This window comes from Dendrobates tinctorius, unplaced genomic scaffold, assembly GCF_039654945.1.
Source record: "Dendrobates tinctorius isolate UK_male_01 unplaced genomic scaffold, ASM3965494v1 ptg000075l, whole genome shotgun sequence".
Classification (NCBI taxonomy): Eukaryota; Metazoa; Chordata; class Amphibia; order Anura; family Dendrobatidae; genus Dendrobates; species Dendrobates tinctorius.
The window spans coordinates 44200895-44223207 of NW_027361743.1; the positions used below are offsets into that span (position 1 = coordinate 44200895).

General features: G+C 44.5%; 1 protein-coding gene and 1 long non-coding RNA gene across 2 annotated transcripts; both read right to left on the minus strand.

Annotated features, from left to right (window-relative positions):
- Nucleotides 1–18846: 18846 nt before the first annotated feature.
- LOC141096596 (germ cell nuclear acidic protein-like) lies at nucleotides 18847–20256 on the minus strand. The gene is made up of 5 exons (XM_073583338.1): nucleotides 20201–20256; nucleotides 19938–20082; nucleotides 19422–19551; nucleotides 19119–19326; nucleotides 18847–18928 (listed from the first exon to the last, which is right to left on the minus strand). Exons 1-5 carry the CDS (start codon nucleotides 20254–20256, stop codon nucleotides 18847–18849), a joined length of 621 nt encoding a protein of 206 aa, XP_073439439.1.
- A 1-nt stretch (nucleotide 20257) lies between these two features.
- LOC141096628 (uncharacterized) lies at nucleotides 20258–20715 on the minus strand. Its single transcript, XR_012233733.1, has 3 exons — nucleotides 20655–20715; nucleotides 20430–20514; nucleotides 20258–20305 (listed from the first exon to the last, which is right to left on the minus strand). It is a non-coding gene; the product is annotated as an uncharacterized lncRNA (long non-coding RNA).
- Nucleotides 20716–22313: the final 1598 nt, after the last annotated feature.

A 22313-nucleotide genomic window follows, 5' to 3' on the forward strand; every position in this document is an offset into this window, starting at 1 on the left:
TCGAATTTAACCGTAGGCTCCACTCCTGGTGGTGCCCTTCTGGACATTCCTTTAAGGTTCAGCTTTGCAACCATACTGCCCACGTAAAACAAACACTTTGCCTTCATGAACGCTGTTTGGAGGGTCATGACTCGTGGGAATAACGCCGCCCAATCAGTTAACCTGCTAGAGAGATCCTTCGTTGCTCCCAAGCATGACATCACACTCCCTAGGAAGAAGGTAATGCCACTGTGGCGACCGTACTCCTGGGGGCGACACAAGTGCACTGATGCCCAGCCACTGCTCGATGAATCTGCTGGTACATTGACCCAGACCACTACATTCCCCTCGCACACTACACGGCCTGAATCTGACCCTGATGAAACTCAGGTTACCCTTCCCATATACAGTTCCATCTTACACAGTGACAAAGAGGAAGCTGCAGATGAAAGTGCAGGTTCGGCCCACCCGCCATCAGACACACCACCGTACTATCAGGGGCCCTGTGCCAGTGCCGTCGCCAATGAGTGGGCCCCCCCTGCTTGCTCAGGATCACAGCACTTGCAAAGTTGAAATACTGTGCAGTGAGATGGAAGATGGGGACGACGACGAGTCCAGACAAGTACAGGGATTCCCTAGTGAGGAGACTTATTTGATTGTTTTCAATGTTGGGACAGCAATTTTTGGGGAGCACTATACTCTGGAGAATGATAGATGGGGCCCACCATACACTGGAACATTCCAAAGGTGGACATCAGACACTGGAGCAGCATTTACAGGGCCCATTATACACTAGAGCATTAGAAATGGGGCCCATTATGTTTGGAGCATTATTTGGGCCCATAAGACAGTGGAGCTTCATCCATGGGGACCAACATATACTGTAGCATTATGTGGAGCTCATCATATACTGTTTCAAACATTATATGGGACCAATGATTCTGTATGGAGAAATAGATGGGCCTCGTCATGAGATGTAAAAAGTGAAGTATTTTTCATTGTACTATACCGCTATTTCTCTGCCGTATCGGAGCATGATGAGTTGTGGTATGTGTTAAAGGGGCGCTCTTTCGCCCAGGGCACATGAAAACCTGGAGCCAGCCCTCCCCCCCCACAACTGTAGCCAAATAACCCCCATTTTTCAGTGCGTAACTTGTATTATGAAGTTAATTAAGGTTGACACGCTTAAGTAAGAAGAATTGATGCTTTTGGCATTCAAATGGGCACTGTTGGTGTGTTTCCTGTCCTCCTCTCACTGCCGACTTTTATTCCCCATTGACTTACATTGTGTTTCGTGTTTCGGGACGACCCCGACTTTTCCCTATAATCGGACGATCTTGCTCGACCCGACTTTTGGAAAAGTCGGGTTTCACGAAACGAAACGCGACCCTAAAAAACCAAAAGTCGCTCAACTCTAGTCTTAACAGTCTCCGTCAGTTTTTTCTGTAAGAGAGTATGAGACGTGGCAAGGGCCCAATGTTCCACCGAAAAAACCCACATCTTCTGTGTCAACCTGGACACTTGATCTGCCAAGTTGCAAAGCGGATCCATGACCAGAGGAAAAAAAAATGCAAAATCCCCTTTAAATGTGTGGGTCAGCTATAATGCAATGTACTACTGCAGTGCAGTATAGCGCCACCTCCACCAAAGGCTGCTGGTGAGGGAAGAGAGATTGCACACACACAGTGTAGCAACATAGAGCTGCAGCACAGGTGTTACAGGTAATGAAAGAGTGGCCAGACAAGCCAAATCAGAAACTGTCAGGAGCAGAAGTACCAAAGGTCACAGCAATACATGTAGTCAGAGACAAGCCAGAAGTCAGAGCCTACCAGGAACGTAGTATCCAAAAACGTGAGACGTAAAACGTAGTCGGGGTGCAAGCCATTGAGAGAGTGTGGTATCAGAGACGGAAAACAAGAGGCAGAGTCCAGAGATCAGACCGTGTCATGCACAAGTATGTGAAGTCAGAGGCAGAAGGATGACTAGGGTATAAGGGTTAGCGACTCTAGCCTGGAAGCATGAACTATAGCTGACACTGTCCCGCAGGCTGCAGGGGACTGAAATAGTCCATCCAGCTCCAAAACGAGGCAGAGGGATTAACCCCCGCATGACCAGTCCAGAGAGAAGACAGCAGAAAAACTCTGGACTGGATCATGACATGTGCATTAGCTCTCAATTCTCTAGAATTTAAACCTATAATATTGAATTTTGTCTGTGGGCAGTACTATGAGGTTACCATTATTTTTGATTTAGCGCTCAGACCCTGTGATAATTATGTGATATGAATGATGCATGATTGATATTAGAAAAGGTATCCAGATGGTACGTAGGTGATCACGGGTCTTATTATTCCTTTTCAAAAGTATTCAGTACAACATTACAAGAGACTGGGGATTTGACCGCTGAATGACCTCTCTGAGTACATGATTAGAACATGCAGAAGGAATGTGAAAACAACCATACAGCGCTTGCATAACACGAGCAGAGCACGAGTTGAAATGTTCACTGCGCAGCTGTACAGCTTGTGTAAACATTACTTGTAGAAGTTGTAGTGCGCAGGACTAGATTTATATCTACGAACAGTTTGTATATAACCGAGGGAATTTCCACTGGCGAGTAGGGACGTTCCAGGAGACTTATGGACGCATATCTTCTGTGATGGAGTTTTACGGGATATTTCCTCCTCGCCAATCGAGTCCCCCGATAGAAGAGTGATGCTACAATATCCGGTAATATATTGATGCTTACTTTCTCTATGAATAGATGATGTATTGATCATGTAATGTTAGACTAGTGCTGCTAAAATTCATGTGCAAATTTATGTTAATTCATTAAAATCTCTGATTTTAATAGAATAAAATACTATTGTTTTACTCAGCACAGACTTCTTGTCCCTTGCCTAATTAGTATATTAGTGAGCGCTACGTATGTAAGGACCATAAGTCCATCATATTGACTCGGTAAGACAGACCCCCAGAATTTAACCCCTTCACCCCCAAGGGTGGTTTGCACGTTCATGACCGGGCCAATTTTTACAATTCTGACCACTGTCCCTTTATGAGGTCATAACTCTGGAATGCTTCTATGGATCCCGGTGATTCTGACACTGTTTTCTCGTGACATATTGTACTTCATGATAGTGGTAAAATTTCATTCAAATAACTTGCGTTTATTTGTGAAAAAAATGGAAATTTGGCGAAAATTTTGAAAATTTCGCAATTTTCCAACTTTGAATTGTTATGCCCTTAAATCACAGAGATACGGCACACAAAAAACTTGATAAGTAACATTTCCCACATGTTTACTTTACATCAGCACAATTTTGGAACCAAAATTTTTTTTGTTAGGAGGTTATAAGGGTTAAAAATTGACCAGCGATTTCTCATTTTTGCAACACCATTTTATTTTTATGGACCACATCACATTTGAAGCCACTTTGAGGGGTCTATATGATAGAAAATACCCAAAAGAGAAACCATTCTAAAAACTGCACCCCTTAAGGTGCTCAAAACCACATTCAAGAAGTTTATTAACCCTTTAGGTGCGTCACAGGAATTTTTTGAATATTTAAAAAAAAAATGAATATCTAACTTTTTTTCACAAAAAAAAATACTTCAGGTTCAATTTTTTTTATTTTACCAAGGGTAACAGGACAAATTGGACTGCAAAAGTTATTGTGCAATTTGTCCTGAGTACGCTGATACCTGATATGTTGGGGGGAACCACTGTTTCGACGCATAGCAGAGCTCAGAAGGGAAGGAGCGCCGTTTGACTTTTTCAATGCAAAATTGGCTGGAATTCAGATCGGACGCCATGTCACGTTTGGAGAGCCCCTGATGTACCTAAACAGTGGAAACCCCCCACAAGTGACCCCATTTTGGAAACTAGACCCCCCAAGGAACTTATCTAGATATGTGGTGAGAACTTGGAACCCACAAGGGCTTCACAGAAGTTTATAACGTACAGCGGTACAATTAAAAAATCATATTTTTTCCACAAAAATGATCTTTTCACCCCCAATTTTTAGTTTCCCAAGGGTAACAGGACCCTAGAAGTTATTGTGCCATTTGTCCTGAGTACGCTGATACCCCACATGTGGGGGTAAACCACTATTTGGGCGCATGGTAGAGCTCAGAAGGGAAGCAGCGCCATTTGACGTTTTTGGCTGGAATTGAGATCGGACACCATGTCGCGATTGGAAAACCCCTGATGTACCAAAACAGTGAAAACCACCCACAAATGACACCATTTTGGAAACTAGACCCCCCAAGGAACTTATCTAGATGTGTGGTGAGAACATTGAACCCCCAAGGGCTTCATAGAAGTTTATAACATACAGCTGTACAATTAAAAAATCATATTTTTTCCACAAAAATGATCTTTTCACCCTCAATTCTTATTTTTCCAAGGGTAACAGGACCCTAAAAGTTATTGTGCAATTTGTCCTGAGTACGCTGATACCCCACATGTGGGGGTAAACCACTATTTGGGCTCATGGCAGAGCTCGGAAGGGAAGCAGCGCCATTTGATGTTTTTGGCTGGAATTGAGATCTGACACCATGTCGCGTTTGGAAAGCCCCTAATGTACCAAAACAGTGGAAACCCCCCACAAATGACACCATTTTGGAAACTAGACCCCCAAGGAACTTATCTAGATTTGTGGTGAGCACTTTGAACCCTCCAGTGCTTCACAGAAGTTTATAACGCCCGGGCGTGAAAATAAAAAATTCGTATTTTTTCCACAAACATGATCTTTTAGTCACCAATTTTTTTATTTTCCCAAGGGTACCAGGAGAAATTGGACCCTAAAAGTTGTTGTCCAATTTGTCCTGAGTACGCTGATATCCCATATGTGGGAGAAAACTACTGTATGGGCACATGTCGGGGCTCGGAAGGGAAGTAATGACGTTTTGGAATGCAGACTTTGATGGAATGGTCTGCGGGTGTCATGTTGTCTTTGGAGAGCCCCTAATGTACCTAAACAGTGGAAACCCCCCACAAATGACCCCATTTTGGAAACTAGACCCCCTAAGGAACTTATTTAGATGTGTGGTTAGCACTTTGAACCCCCAAGGGCTTCACAAAAGTTTATAGTGCCCGGGCATGAAAATAAAAAAATCGTATTTTTTCCACAAACATGATCAATTAGTCCCCAATTTTTTTTATTTTCCCAAGGGTAACAGGAGAAATTGGACCCCAAAAGTTGTTGTCCAATTTGTCCTGAGTACGCTGACACCCCATTTGTGGGAGAAAACTACTGTATGGGCACACGTCGGGGCTTGGAAGGGAAGTAGTGACGTTTTGGAATGCAGACTTTGATGGAATGGTCTGCGGGTGTCATGTGCGTTTGGAGAGCCCCTGATCTACCTAAACTATTGAAACTCCCCACAAGTGACCCCATTTTGGACACTAGACCCCCCACGGAACTTATCTAGATGTGTGGTGAGCACTTTGAACCCCCAAGTGCTTCACAGTTTATAATGCCCGGGCATGAAAATAAAAAAATCATATTTTTTCCACAAGCATGATCAATTAGTCCCCAATTTTTTTATTTTCCCAAGGGTAACAGGAGAAATTGGACCCCAAAAATTGTTGTCCAATTTGTCCTGAGTACGCTGATACTCTACATGTGGGGGTAAAACACTGTTTGGGAGCATGGCAGAGCTTGGAAGGGAAGGAGCACCATTTGACTTTTTCAACTCAGAATTGGCTGGAATTGAGATCAGACGCCATGTTGCATTTGGAGAGCACCTGATGTGCCCAAACAGTGGAACCCCCCAATTCTAACTCCAACCCTAATGCCAACACACCCCTAATCCTAATCTCAGCCCTATCCCTAACCCTAGCCCTAACCCTAACCCTAGCCCTAACCCTGGCCCTAACCCTAGCCCTAGCCCTAACCCTAATGGGAAAATGGAAATAAATACATTTTCTTTTAATTTTATTATTTTTCCATTACTAAGGGGGTGATAACGGGGGGTTTGATTTACTATTTATGGCGGTATTTATTTTTGGCGGCTGTCGCACGCTAAAAGACGCTTTTTATTGTAAAAATAGTTTTTGCATCACCACATATTGAGAGCTATAATTTTTCCGTATTTTGACTCACTGAGTCATATGAGGTCTTATTTTTTGCGGGACGAGTTGACGTTTTTATTGGTACCATTTTCAGGCACGTGACATTTTTTGATCGCTTTTTATTCCAATTTTTGGGACGCAGAATGAACAAAAACCAGCGTTTCATGAATATCTTTTGGGGGGGTGCGTTTACACCGTTCCGCGTGTGGTAAAATTGATAAAGCGGTTTTATTCTTCGGGTCAGTACGGTTACAGTGATACCTCATTTAGGTCTTTTTTTATGTTTTGTCGGTTTTATGCAATGAAAACTATTTTATATAAAAAATAATTATTTTTGTATCGCTTTATTCTGCAAGCTATAACTTTTTTATTTTTTCGCTGACAATGCTGTATGGTGTCTCGTTTTTTTGCGGGACAAGATGACGTTTTCAGCGGTTCCATGGATATTTATATGCGTCTTTTTGATCGCGCGTTATTGCACTTTTTGTTTGGCGGTATGATAATAAATCATTATTTTTTGCTTCGTTTTTTATTTTTATTATTTAAGGGGTTCGCTAAAGGGGTTAACTAATGGGATAGTTTTATAGGGCAGGTCGTTACGGACACGGCGATACCTAATATGTGTACTTTTATTGTTTTGTTTTTTTTTACTTAAAAAAAATGGATTTATTGGGGGAATATTTTTTTTTTTCTAATTTATTTGGCGATTTTTTTAAAAATTATTTTAACACTTTTTTTTTTTTTAACTTTATTACATAGTCCCCGGTGGGACATCACTGTCCTGTGACAGATCGCTGATCTGTCACATCACAGATCACTGTGACAGATCAGCAATCTGTCACATGCACTGCTGCAGACTTCCTCATGCCTGCGCTTTGCAGGCACTGAGAAAGTCAGCTCCCTACAGGCCCCCGTCGCCATCTTGGATTCGGGGGCCTGTAGGGAAAGAGCCCCCCCCGCAGCAGCGCTGCACATTGCGCTGCCGTGGGGGGCTCAGGGAAGCACGGAGGGAGCCCCCTCCCTGCCAATGCTTCCCTTTAACCCCCGGTACACCGCGATCATGTTTGATCGTGGTGTGCAAGGGGTTAACGCGGGATAATCAGCTGACACCCGGCCGCGATCAGCGGCGCTCACCACATGGGCGCCGCTGATCGCTGTAGACGTACTATCCCGTCAATGGGCATAGGGGCCCGGGTCCCATGGACGGGATAGTACGTCTGATGGCAGGAAGGGGTAAAACTCACAATATTGAATTCCAGGTACTGTTTACAATTATTATGCACTATTTGGTGCTCTTTCTGTGCAATCTTTAAAACCTGATGTTTCCGCTTATGTGTTTCTCACCTTGAACGTACTTTCATTTAGATTGATTTTGTATGTAAATTTGTAAATTATTAATGAAACAAATAGATTGTACATTTTTGATTAAAAAGGTGACAATTTTTTCATTGTCTAAAAGGTTTTTTACCTTGGGCGTTTGGACTCTAGCATCTCTTATGCGTTCTAACTAATGGGGAGTCGCCCACTCATCATGTTTGTGATTTATTAGTGATTATTAGCAGGTATGATACCTTTTGTTGTAATAATAAGGCTACATTCCTGTATCCGTGTGCCATATCAGTGTGCTGACCACTTTTACAGATGCACTGAGCATGTCCTATTCTGATCTGCAAAATCGGATCAAAACAAAACATTCTCTGACCCTTACGGATCTCATTTTCAGAGCTGTGATTTTCAAGGACTTGTAAATGGATCTAGAAAACTCTACGAGTCCATGTGCCGTCCAATAAAACAATCTGGTAGCACACCACCCAAATGTAAAAATGTAGAATAAGGGATTTTACAGATAACATCATCACTCCAAGTCACACAGTGCAGATACAGAATAAAATTTACATTCAACTTACCGCTTTTGTCTCATCTGATTAGAGCCTTTTTCTGCTGTTTCTCCTCCATCTGGTCAGACCCTCATGTCAACATCTCCCAGCCACGACTCGTCTTGTCACAATGATCGTCGCAGCCCTGAAAATAACAAGGACACATATATTGTATACATACATGTGTCTCTCCCACACTGCTCCCCTGAATACAGATATGTTCCCCACCATTATTATACTATTAGCCACTCAATAATCAAAATATAAAGTGATAAGCAGCACTGCTCTGCCATTAACTATAATCTCTGCCGCCCAATAATATAAATTATTCAGCCTCCGTCTCACAAACTAACTGTAAGGCTATGTGCACACGCTGCATTTTTATTATGGGAAATATGCAAGGTTTTACAGTACAAACAAAGGAATGAGATTCCTGAAGTCTCTTGCACACGTTGCTTATTTTTTCCTTGCAAATTTGCAGCTGATTAAAATCTGCATAATATCAATTCTTGCAGCGTATTTTATCAATACTAATGAGAGGGGGAAAACACGCAACAAAAGCATGGCAAAAAAAATTATTTTATGCAGCATTCTTCCTGCCAACACATTAGGACATGCAGGAGAATTTTCTCCTGCCAACCCTGAATGCGTGCACACAGCCATGTTATTTCTTCTGGGAAATTAATGGGAATGTGACTCGCACAATAGGTCCCTGAAGATCAGATTGGGATCTACATTTAGTTAACATAGTGTCATAGCCAATGCAGGGAAAAATTTCAGCTTTGTGATAGGAATATAATTAGATTATTTGTAGATGTCACAATGAGCGCCGGTATTTTTCAAAGGGACATTGACTCATAAAAACGTATCAAGAAGCAAGGGTAATAACTCTCCACTATTGATTGCTCTGCATATAGAGATCTTAAATTAAAAAAAATCTGTCTCTTCCAATGCAGAATCATGGTTTGCAAGGAGGAGATGAGTCCAATAAAATAATCAGCCAACAACTTTATCTACTACTACTTTTGATATGTAACCAACAAGCCCAATACCTCAGCTGTGAAGTGTAACCATCAAGCTCTGTACTGGAATTCTGTATCGCGAAGTTATACACCAGTTCTAGATTAAAACTGCTGTGTCCTGTATTAGCCACTAAGTCATCCTCCAGTGGGCTACCCAAGGTTGCCAAGAGCTAGAATAACTGAGCCAAAGTTTACACTAACGAGGATCTTTAATATGCTCTTAACAGTAAGCCTCTCTCGATATGTCCAACATTCCATGTTCCAAACTGATCTCTTTGGCTCTTACCTCCTACAAAAAAAAGGTAAGGCCATGGGCATTACTATAGCGGTGGCAAACATGACAGCTGCTGTGGGGTCCTTGAAGCTGAAGGTGCCAAATTAATATCTTTTTGGAGGAATACATCCCTGGGTATGACTGAGTTTTCAATCTGAAGATCTGAGGACAACAAATTAAGGCAGGTGATTGACCAAAATTCTCCATGAAAACCAATTTTACCCTTAGGATATGTTGTTTTTTGGTAAAGTGACCAAAGGCGGTAATCGTGGACGAGCTGCTGCTCCGTAATACCCTTGCACTTTACAGGGAAATCATGTCCCAGCCCCAATGTGCTGTCAAATGTGAGGTGCATCACACTCACTTGTAGGCCGCAGACCTCCTCTGTCGTTAGGCCTCCATTTTCAGCAGCCGCCTCACATAACTCAGGAGACACCTGGTTCATTTAACCATCAAAAGTTTACTGGAGAGTTCATGTTCATCAGATTGAACACCCAGTGTCAGGAAAAACAATTCTTATTTCTTGTTTCATTAATAAAGTGCACCTTTAGCATCTCTTCTGGACTATCCCAATGTTTATGGGTTATGTCAGCCCCAGGGATTTCCTGTCCTGAAGTACACTCGGGATCCGTTACCTTCCCTTCACGTGGTTCGACGTCCATCGTGAAAAAAAAAAAATAAAAAAAAGAGGGGAGTTGGAGCAGCATTGCAAGAGTAATACTGTCATGAACTACAGGGGGGATCCATTTGTATATCCCACTGCTCTGCCAATGTGTCAGGAATCCCAGGGGGGATATTTCATCACTCCCACCCTGTAATTCAATTTGTCGTGAACTGGGAGGTGTTTGATTGCCCCCAGTTCCTTAGGGGAATTTATTATCCCACTTTCCAGTTCCGGCTTGGAACTTGCAGCTCTCTGGTGCCCCCCTTACCCTCAGGTCAGTCAGGGAATTGCACCTAGGATAAGTAGTCGCCAGACGGGCCACCTCGCTGTGTACGAGCTAATGGGCAGGCTGCAGTGAGGGAACTGACTAATCCCGTCATAGGCGGGGTATACACTTATCAAACCCTGTCCATCACTGCCAGAGTCTCCCCAAAAGCCCAGTACACACTTCACTGCCACCACCCCCTTTAATTAATATTGGGTCAGGGCCCAGGGCTGACCCAAACAGTAGCCTAAATTTAGCCCCAGGAGACATGAAAGTATGTTATAGAGTAAAAGGAGAAACAAAGCTAGTAATTTTATATTTTACTCCAAAAAGTAGGCAGTGTTTACAAAAACTATACGAGATATTATAGAGGGAGGTAATTACAATATATATAAAGCAACTACAAAATAAAAGGGATGAAAATAGAAAAAAAACCTTACATTTGTCTTATATCATTCCATGGTAAGCCATGTGGCAGGGAGGAGGAGCATACGTCCCAATGCATCAGGCACAGTATCTGCTAGGTGACTTCCTAGGCCAAGAGAGACAGAGAGAGCAGCTCTAGTCCTACCTCTGTGTCTTATACCTGTGCTCAAACTTAAGGTACTCCCACTGTGCTGACCTCACTGGGTGGCTGGGGAACTCCCCCTTTTTGAACAGTTATGAAATACTCTATTACCTATATGTTTTAGGGTGAACCTAGTAGAAGAAAGACAAAACTATCATTATGCTCTGCTCAGCATGACATGGGGGTTCATTTAAGTATAACCACAAAGTGGATACATGACCTGATTATGGAGAAATCCATTCCATGGATTCTGTTAGGTTTGGATCACAGAGGATTCAATGGGTTATAGATCTATCGGTGGACATTCGGAATATGTAACTTTTATATCTCTATCACTAATTGGGTTTAAGTTATGCCCTACTATTAAGTTTCCAAGAACAAAGAAATCACCATGTGGTTTCAGAGCTGCTCTGTGGGTGGCTGTCAGCTTCAGCAGCTTACATTATATCAGTGTGTGTAGCTGGAGTGAGGGGGGAGGAGAGAGCTACAGCCTGTGCAAGGGGCTGAGAGGGTGGGTCAAATCTGCAGCATGTGTGTGTGTCAGTAAAGCAATGGAATATTTTAGAGGTGTACTTAAAATATGGCATATTTATGATATCGCGACACCTCCCCCTTTTGGACTGCGCTATGGAGGCAGTATCTCTCGGTACTCCTCCTCCATGTGCACCTCGGCAGGTTCGCCCCAGTGGGACAACCCATCGGCATTGCCATGCTCACGGCTCTTTTTGTGTTTCACTGCAAAGTCATACTGTTGGAGGGCAAGGCTCCAGCATAGCAACCTTCTGTTGGTACCAGACACAGATTACAGCCAGCTCAGGGGGTTATGGTCGGTCACCACAATGAAAGTGTATGCGACCATACAGATAGGGCTGCAAACGTTGCAGGGCCCAGACTATGACCAGGCACTCCTTCTCTATGGTGGAATAGGTCACTTCCCTCGGCAGAAGCTTCCGGCTCAGGTACAACACGGTGTGCTCTTGGTTCCCCGAGTTGACCTGGCTAAGCACAGCACCGAGGCGATACTTGCTTGCATCGGTCCGTACCAGGAACAGTCAACTGCTGTCGATTGCTTTTAACACGGCAGCTAGGACCCGGCCCGTGGCCCTGGGCGCCCATTGTAAAAAGGGGAAAGTTTATAAGTGATTCGTGACGCCACCTGTGGTGTTCAGCAATGTAGATGTAAGCCGACGCTGTAGACAGATCCTCTGGGACAGATGGTGTGGGGCAGCAGTGATGTTATAGCCCTCCACAGGCAGGGCTGTAGTCCCAGGGCAGAGTAGGTGAAGTGACACTTAGATGGTGTAGTGTCGGGCGCAAGGGATGTAGCCGTGCTGGGCGTGTTGGCGCGGGAATAAGTGGAGGACACCAGGGTATGTAGTTCCAAAGCTTTACTCACAGTCTGTTGTGGTACAGGTGCCCGCATCCGTGCCGTGTCCTCCGGGTCAGGAGTTCAGCCAACTTCCAGGCAAGATGAAGTACCCCTTTCCAACACTCCGCCAACATATGTGCCTTCTCTGAACGTCTCCTCTTATAGCGCCTTTGAGTGAAGTACTCACAGTACTGAGTTACACTGGAGTTCCTCCTGTCAGATGTTCCTATGAACTGTACTTGTACGGCAGACAGCTGTAGCCTGCTTCGGGGACTCCATACTACCTAGTCCCGGCTCACTATCGTTGCTGTTGTCCCGCAAGTCTTGTGTGGGAATAAAGTGGTCACTACTTCTATTCCTCCGGTGTCTGCTGCAGGACCATTAGTATCCATACAACCTTGAGGGCCGGGCCCCGGCCCTGCGCTGTGAACTTGGGAAGGGTTCTTTCTTCCATCCCTGATCCTTAGTCCTCCTATTCTCCTTACGTTCCGTACTAATCCTTCCTTCCAATGGAGAATCAAGCTTCCTTTCTCTGTCTCTTTCCTGTGCCAGCAGACCCAGATCACTGTGGACTGCTGCAGCACTTCCTTCTTCCATCCCTCTCCCGGGGATCTTCTCTTTCTCACTCTCTGTCCTTCTACATCCTCACTCACTGACTGAATGAAAGACTGACTGACTGTCTCATCTCTTCCCGCTCTTTTATGCGAACTAAACTCCACCCACCTCCCAGCATGTTTCGTGTTCCAAGCAGGGAGCCACCAAGGGGTGCTATGCTACACTCCAAGCAGGGAGCCACCGAAGGTGCTTTGCTACACTACTTTGTGGTGTAGGGTGCAGGTGTTGGAGTGTGGTCAGGTGTCTCCATCTTACCTGGATGGTGGGGCACCACACCTCAGGTGGAGGTGCATTACCTCTGTGGCGACTGAACCCTCAGTGGTGCCACAGAAACGCTTATAAAACGCTAATAAAACGCATCCCTATACAATCCTATGGGATTCCGCAGTTGCTGTGCCAATGCAGTGCGGAAACGCATAGCAGAAAAATCTGCAGCATGTCCATTAATTTAGTGGAATTGCGGTGATTCCGCCGCCATAGGATAGCATTGAAATGCTCACTTTACGCATGTGGCTATGCCCTGGGTACCATATTCCTGTAAAAAATAGAATTAAAATGAAAAATAGGGATATGCTTACCCTCTATTGGCCCCCGCAGTCCTCAACGGCGCTGCCGGCAAGTTCCATTCCCAGGCGTTCTTTGCGAGAATGACCTCTGATGACGTAGCGGTCACATGACCGCTACATCATCCAAGGTCATTCTTGCAAAGCACGCCTGGGAACGGAACTTGCCGGCAGCGCCGTTGAGGACCGGGATCGCCGCTGAGGAGATCGGGGGCCACCAGGAGGTGAATATATCCATATTTTTTATTTTATTATTTTTAACATTCATATTTTACTATTGATGCTGCATAGGTAGCATCAATAGTAAAAAGTTGGTCACACTTGTCAAGCACTATGCTTGACAAGTATGACCAACCAGTCAATCACTTTTCCAAGCGATCCTTCAAATTGCTTGCAAAAGCGCTTCAGTTCCGCAAGCTAAAAACGCTTGCAAAACGCTTGTGTTTTGCGGAAAAACGCATGCGAATTCTGCATGCATTTTACCCGCGGTGAGGAGTTGCAGGAATGCTGTGGACAATTCCGCTTTTCTGCAACTTGGGCACATAGCCTAAAAGCATCCAAGAACTAAAAGCAATCAAGCCATAATACAAAGTATAAATAAATAGCTGTTTGTTTCATGTACTATTAAGTCTGTATATACATATGACTCTGCCCGAAGTTATAACATGTTAATGAAGAATAATATAATGCCCAGTGGCAGGTCCATCCCACAGAGATAGAGTGAGAACAAGCTATCCCAGGAGATAAATACCTGATGTGCTGAATCTGTTGAAGTGATAACGGTTAGATCAAGGAACTGACTGGTAACCTGAAGGGAAAAGCTCAGCAGAGTGATCAAGTGGGATCGTAAAGCGAGAAAGGCTTTATAAATTCTGGCAGAGTCATATGTATGTTTTTATGTCCATTCTCTATTGCACTTTTTATCCAATAAAGTTAGAGTTTTGCACCACTTGCCTCTCTTATATGCCCTTAATTGCGTGTATTACTGGGTTATTTGGTGTCAGTCCTATGCCTTCTACATTTTCCCCTGTACACCAGAAGATAAGGCACTTTTCATAGTACCTGTATCGAGCTTTGCGTTCCGAACATTGCAGAAATCTTAACAAGGGATTCCAGTAAGGCCTCCTACTGCTCTAAACATTAGGTGCATGCTGGCCCTAGCAGCCCACTGTGCTTGAACTTGGTTACTATACGTCCCTATCTGAACCATACCGAGAAGCAATCCACTTTTACTAGCACTGTTCCCTTCCCACTGTGGGCTAGTACCAAACATTAACTGTATCTTATTCTATGTTTCAGCTAACTACAGCCATTATTTTATATCCGTATGTACTAAGCAAATTACACTCTCTTATGTCCTAAATCCTAATCTATATCTAACTCTATGTTGTACAGTACCAGTACTATGCATACTGCCATGGTCCATACCACGATTTACTCTAAAACCTCAGGACACAGTTCACATTTCACATGACACAATATATGTAAAAGATGCACAACATTATTCACACTATATCACACGTGATTGGTGACTTCAGGGACAGGAACACGATAGTACAGTCCACCACTCTCAGTGGCACCAGTGGTACTAGGGTTTCCTTTGCTTTGGGTAACATTCAGTTAGATTACCAAGCCTTGTATATAAACACCTTGGCCAACACAGAGGGGCTTCTGATATGTGTTGTGAGTTCATTTTCCCCTCCGTCACTGAGGCCTGGTGAACTCCCTATTCTAGTGAAGGAAGGTAGTGAGCCTGATTATCAGGCACCTGGGACTAATGAAGACGATTGGCTGAGTGGAGTCACTGACTGGATTTAAGGCAGCCTACGCCCTTTCTGCCCTGCGGGTGATTTCTCTGTGGACTCTTGGACACCAGTCTGATTCCTGCTCTCCTAAAGCTAAGTTTTCTGTTTTGCCTTTTTGCATCTAAGATTTGTTTTTTTGTTTTTCTTGCTTTTTGGATTCTGCCACTCCCTGCTGGAGTGTGCAGTGTTCCTAGAGCTCTGTCTTCTGAAAGTTCCTGAGTGCTGATTTAGTTTTTGAAGCTTAGTTGCTTCAGGGCCATTTTTATATCAGCTTGTTGGCTTTTGTCTCTGATAGGGTTTTGGCAGATTGCAGACAGCAGCCTTCCTATCCGTTCCTATCTAGGTAGTTTTTGGGCCCCGTCTTTGCTCAGCCTGTCTTTCTGTCTGTGTAAGTGTTTTCATCTTGCTTCACCGTCATTATATGTGGGGGGCTGCCTATTGCTTTGGGGTCTGCTCTGGGGCAGTTAGATTTCCCCTTTCCTTCTTTAGGCCTATGTATCTCTCCGGCTGTGATCGAGGGGTCTAGGTCATCGTAGGAACCCCCCACGGCTACTGCTAGTTGTGTTGATAGGTTCAGGGGTCTGCAATCTGATAGTTGCCAACTTCTTCGGTTTTCAGGACTAGCTAGCATTTCTGTTTTTGCCTCCTACGGTGACTCAATCATAACAGATATGCCTGTGTGTGGCACCATAGAAGAGGTGTGATCAGTGGCGTAGCTACAAAGTTATAGGCCACAATGTGAAATTTCAAATGGGGCCCCCCATGCCAAAATACACGCACATCTCCGCTCCGTCCACCTCATACACACCCGGCTCCTATCCGTACACCTCGTACACACGCGGCTCCGCTCCATACACCTTGTACACACATGACTCTGCTCCGTACACCTCGTACACACGCGGCTCCGCTTCGTACACCTCATACACACATGGCTCCACTCACCTTGTACACACACGGCTGCGCTCCGTACACCTCTTACACACACGGCTCCTCTCCGTACACCTTGTACACACATGGCTCCGCTCCGTACACCTCGTACACAGGCGGCTCCGCTTCGTACACCTCGTACACACACGGCTCCACTCACCTCCTACACACACGGCTCCGCTCCGTACACCTCATACACACATGGCTCCGCTCTGTACATACATGGCTCCACTCACCTCGCACACACACGGCTCCTCTCCGTACACCTCGTACACACACGGCTCCGCTCCATACACATTGTACACACACACGGCTCCGCTCCATACACCTCATACACACACGGCTCCACTCACCTCGTACACACACTGCTCTGCTCCATACACCTCCTACACACACGGCTCCGCTCCGTACACCTCGAACACACATGGCTCCACTCACCTCGCACACACACGGCTCCTCTCCGTACACCTCGTACATACACGGCTCCGCTCCGTACACCTCATATACACACGACTCCACACACCTCGTACACACAGAACTCTGCTCCGTACACCTCGTACACACACAGCTCTGCTCCGTACACCTCATACACACACGGCTCCACTCACCTCGTACACACACTGCTCTGCTCCATACACCTCATATACACACGACTCCACACACCTCATACACACACAGCTCTGCTCCGTACACCTCATGCACACACAGCTCTGCTCAGTACAACTCATACACACACGGCTCTGCTACATCCACCTTGTAAACCCCTCCTGACCCCACACAGAAACTTTACCTCATCCAGCACTATGACAACCAGCACAGCAGAGTCCTGCAGACAATGAGGCACCTGATCATGTGACCCCTGACTCCTCTCCTCCTGTGACCTCATCACAGGTCCTGTGCGCACAGAAAAGAACAGCCTAGGACGTTACTGTCGGCTGTGGGGGGCTGCGGTGGGTCTATCTGGGAGGGCGAGGATGGGGTGCATGGGGGGGCGTGGTGGCTCAGTGCAGTGCATGAAGAATAGAATCCCGGGCGGGACGCGGGGGGGGATCAAAAACGGGACTGTCCCGTGAGAATCGGGATGGCTGGGAGATATCATGGTCTGACCTGCCTCCCCCTGGGCCCGGTCGCAGTGGCGACTGCTGCGACCGTGGTAGTTACGCCCCTGGGTGTGGTCAACGTTTTTGGCTCATACACCAAAGGTATTGGCTTGTTATCATGAACAGTAAAAAACCCTGAATGCCAGCGGGTGCCCTTGACTCCTCTGTGACTCTGACTTTGGCGCTGATATCAGATATATTACTTATTATAGATGTGCAATATCTGCAGTCTATGGATTACTATATGCACCCAAGACAGAAGTTTCATACAGCCCGGAGATGGGCTAAAGGCACAGGCCATTTCATGCGGGTATGGCGACATTTTCCAGAAATGTTGTATTTTGTATAAGACATTAGGAAAGTGGAAGAACTCTGCTGAGATCAGGGCTGTGGAGTCGGAGTCGGAGTCGTGGAGTCGGAGCTCATTTTGGTGGAGTCGGAGTCGGAGTTGGAGTCGGTATAAAATGGACCGACTCCGACTCCTAAAATAAATAATAAATGGGGTACAGTAATTCAATGCAGGATGTGCTGAATATTTTTTCATAGGAATTTGGGAAAGTTATGAAATGTCCTATAAATGGCTGTTCTATTCCTGATCTAAGGCTACATTCACACACAGCGTTTTTCCTGTGTTTTTTGAGGATACGTTTTTCAGCTGCAAAAGCTGATCATCTTTTTAAAAAACCGCATCACCTGAAAGGTTTTTGAGCTCATAGATAATGTTTTCAATAGCAAAAGCAGATTAGAAATCTGCTCTATCCATTTATCCATATCTGTCTATCCATATCGTATCTGTACCAAAAAGAATGAAAACCGGGTAGTACACCAATATATATTCTGTTCTATCTAAATATCTTGATTATGGGATCATAAAAATGATTAAATGTCTGAGGTTCATATTGTACTACAATAAATTTTTCACTTAAATATAAGCAATATGTGTGGGAGTCGGAGTCGTGGAGTCGGAGTCGGAGTTGGAGTCGGAGTCGGTGTAAGAGAAATTGAGGAGTCGGAGTCGGAGTCGGAGTTGCAGGTTTGGCTTACCGACTCCACAGCCCTGGCTGAGATTGCTTCTTTCTTCATCTGAATCCAATCTGAGAATATGAGTATGGAGCGCAAAGTACTTCTGTAGACGGATACATTATAGAATGGGGGATATATTAAGATATTGCCCTGATGACAGAGAAAGCAAAAGCTCTGGATACATGAAAGGAAAATCTACATTTTGCATTAGGCTGCATTAACATCAGGAGCTGCATTCAAAGTTAGGCTTCAAGCTGGATCCAACACATTTCTATTAGCTAAATATTTCTGTAAATGGGCTGAATACTGAATGATTGACAGCATGAAACTTGTTTGTGTAAGACATTTGTATTTAATGATGGATTTGTTTCCCCATCATTCAGGTTGGGACAATTTGTAAAGAAGCCAATTAACCTATCAGTATATTTTTGGAGTGTGGGAGGAAACCGGAGAACCCGGAGGAAACCCACGCAGACACGGGGAGAACATACAAACTCCATGCAGACGTACGTGGTCGGATTTGCTTCCACGACCCACGTACTGCAGACACCAGTGCTAACCACTGAGCCACCGTGCTGCCCATGAGATGATACTATGGTAGAAGACTGAGATGTGACTTTCCACCAGTCTTCTGGATGACTTGATCTATGTGTTGCCATTTTGGCCGGGCCGATGGTCGGACTGATGATAGAGCTGGGTGGTCACTGTTGGATCTTCTCAGGTTACAAGAACTAACTGGCTGTAACAGTAGCCACACCATAACCTCTTGGTGTCGAGAGAATCCGTCCAACGTCCGACTCTGGGGTAGGAGATAAAGCTTACATTAAAGACTGATCCTAAATGTCCAATCACATCCAACATCAATGACAGAGACCTTTCATGTCTGCCTGCAGAAGCCGTGAAGGAGACAGTGATAGTAACTAACACATTCACCCCAGGACCAGCATCAGGCTCCCGTCTATCTGTGGTTTATGTGAGTTATATCTTACCTGTACGGGCACTTTGGGCATACGTATATCACCGGGTAGTGGTACTCCCAACTGTGGAGAACAGTAATGAGTGGGAGGTCAGGGTGGTTCTCTGCGGCCTTCCCACAATATTGCTCCCATAGCTGGTGATGGGCATATTCTCCATTGCCATCGATGACCCAGCATGCAGCATGACACATTTCATGGATCATTGTGTCTCGGAGTCGTTCTGAGGACAAAGCAGCATTTAATTGCAATCAGGAGTAAGATGTATAGAAGATGTCAGACAACAAATCTATAAATTGTGCCTGATGTGGAGCCTACCTGCAGAATCGCAGACTTTATCCGATAACTGGATGATGGCGTAGCGCTGCCCATTATTCTCCCGGAAGCCGGTGCGAGCGGCCGTTTTACACAGCCTTTTATTCCAGCTTATGTCCATATATGCAGGAAGCTACAGCGTAAAGAAGGAGAAAATACAGAATATAGAGGTATATGCTATTTACACTGGATACACTAACCCTATCTCTAACCCTCCATTCAATATCCCCCTTATTACCCTATACTTATAGAATATAGAGGTATATACTATATACACTGGATATTAACCCTAAGTCTGACCCTCCAGTCACTGTCCCCATATCATCCTATACCTATAGAGGTATATACTATATACACTGGATACTAACCCTATGTCTAACCCTCCATTCACTATCCCCATATCATCCTATACCTATAGAATATAGAGGTATATACTATATACACTGGATACACTAACCCTAGGTCTGACCCTTCCTCCCTGTATCTCCCTATTCCAGGCTGTGGGTTATAACTTAATACCTTGTTCTCAAAGACGGTCCTGTTATAAAACTTGTACAGACGCCGTATCAACTTCTCTTTGTTCTCATGGAAGTTGGTGACATATATGGATTTGGGAGAAGACAGATCCCTCAGGAAACAGTAATTGATGGGACGCTCCTGTCTCCTGGTCACAGAACATCAGAGAGGATCACACATCAATACTGGTTATATACTAAGGCCATACACGACCTACAGACACACAGCTGACAATTTATGGGAGAAAATGCCAATAACAGCGCCACCTAGTGACCAGATAGCATGAACATGACCCAGATAATATTGTTATATAGGAATACATTACCTCGCTGTCTTCTCTTCTACCAAGCTGGATCGGGGAGAATTGTGCTCTGGAGAAAAGAACAAATATCGTCATTTACTTCTGTGTCGTTCAGTTTTCCTAATCAATAAAAAGTCTCATTTCTTATTTGACAGGAAGGCGTTTATGATCCTTCCAGACACTTTATTACAGACCTGACTCTGTACTTAGCAGGTGGGAGCCAGAGCCGACATCTTCATATCCAAGGCTAATTGGAGACCTTGGAATAAGTGGACGATACTGAAATAAACACAAAGACCCAAACAGTGAGACTGAGGGAGAAGCAGCGATATAGCGGTATAATCACAGAATGCGCCGTCCACCGATCTCCGCCAGATGCCCGGAGCCGCAGACAGCGCTGGAGAGAAGTGAGCGCTCACCTGACGGAGATTCTCATCACCGCTGCCGTCCTGTATGTCGGACACAGAAACTGTGCGGCATTTTTTATCAACCGGTACCTGGGAAAGGAAAAGAGAAAAATAACGACATTTCTATAACTTGAAATTTCCATAAATCACAATCACTGAGAATTTCAGGCCTGGAACTACTGCTGTGCACTGAAATATGGGCACTACTAAATGTACCACAGGGCGGTATTACACCTCACAGCATGGGCACTGGTGGAGGAACACCCAGGAGGAAAAACTAAGACTAAATCATTTCATATCAATGCCGCCACTCACCTGGTCAATAATGCCGTCATCCTCTGTATCAGACTCGATAATAAAGCGACGTTTGCGCATATTTTTACACATTTTGCTCAACAGAAAAAGCAAAACCTTCACTCCACAAACTCTAAAAACCCTCAAAGCCTGTGACAGCGAGCGGAACTTTTATCAGCTCTTCATACTGTGACATCACAACTTGTGTGACTTCAACATTCCATGTAGAACACTGACGTGACATCACCAAGCGCATCACTTTTTTCCTCCCCTTCTTCCAAGAGCCATAACGTTATTATTTTTCCATCAATATAGCCATATGAATGCTTGTGTTTGCGGCATGAATTGTATTTTTCAATGACACCATTCATTCTACCACATAGTGTACTGGAAAAAGGTGAAAAAAATCCAAATGCGTTGAAAGTGCAAAATAAAAGTGCAATTTCACCTTTGTTTTTTTTCTATTTACCGTGTTCACCATATGGTAAAACTGACTAGGATTGTGTGGACACTGACAGTTGAGGCCCCTGCTGAAGAAATGTGTCTGGGCCCCCCTCCTTTTATGGCGACAAAGCTTCAGATATATATATTGCCATACACACATACATATATACAGGGCCGGTTTTAGACAAATTGGGGTCATGAACAAAATTCAAAATGGTGTCTACAATCCTGAAATATTCCAACAACAACACTGTTAGGCCATGTCCATGTAAAACAAGTACGTGTTACACCGATATCGGTATCACCAGTGTTTTCAATCAGTGTCTCGTCCATGTGCCATCCGTGTTTTTCCAGTAGGGATACTGTAAAGGAACTTAGAAAGCTTCTCACATATTTTCAAAGTAAAACATGGACGGCACATGTACAGCACACGGACGGCACAAGGACGGCACACTACAACACACGGACGGCACACGTACAGCACACGGACGGCATGTTTACACGCAGGGACGGTTTTAGGCAAAGTGGGGCCCTAGGTAAAAGTTTAGAATGGGGCCCCAAATGCTAACATATTGCACATCACACAGAACAATTTCTGTTATATTTACATGCGCTGAATTCAGGTCGCTAAAAGAGTGTGATCGACAATATTACATAGTAACATAGTTATTAAGGTTGAAGTAAGACTTTAAGTCCATCTAGTACAACCCATATCCTATCCTAACTTGCCCTAACATGTTGATCCAGAGGAAGGCAAAAAAAACCCATGTGGCAAACAGTAAGCTTAACATTAGGGAAAAAAATTCCTTCCCGACTCCACATACGGCAATCAGACTACCTCCCTGGATCAACGCAATATTAAGGAAACTAGTGTATATACCCTGTAATATTATACTTTTCAAGAAAGGCATCCAGACCCTTCTTAAATTTTAG

Bases quoted from the DNA above. Each gene is read 5' to 3' on its own strand.
- LOC141096596 (XM_073583338.1), bottom strand. From the start codon at position 20,256: ATGTATTCCTATATAACAATATTATCTGGGTCATGTTCATGCTATCTG. The intron at 19,327-19,421 runs GTAGGCTCCACA...CTTTGTCCTCAG, and splicing joins TAAAGTCTGCGATTCTGCAG to AACGACTCCGAGACACAATG. The intron at 18,929-19,118 runs GTAAGATATAAC...CTCCTACCCCAG, and splicing joins TGCCCAAAGTGCCCGTACAG to AGTCGGACGTTGGACGGATT.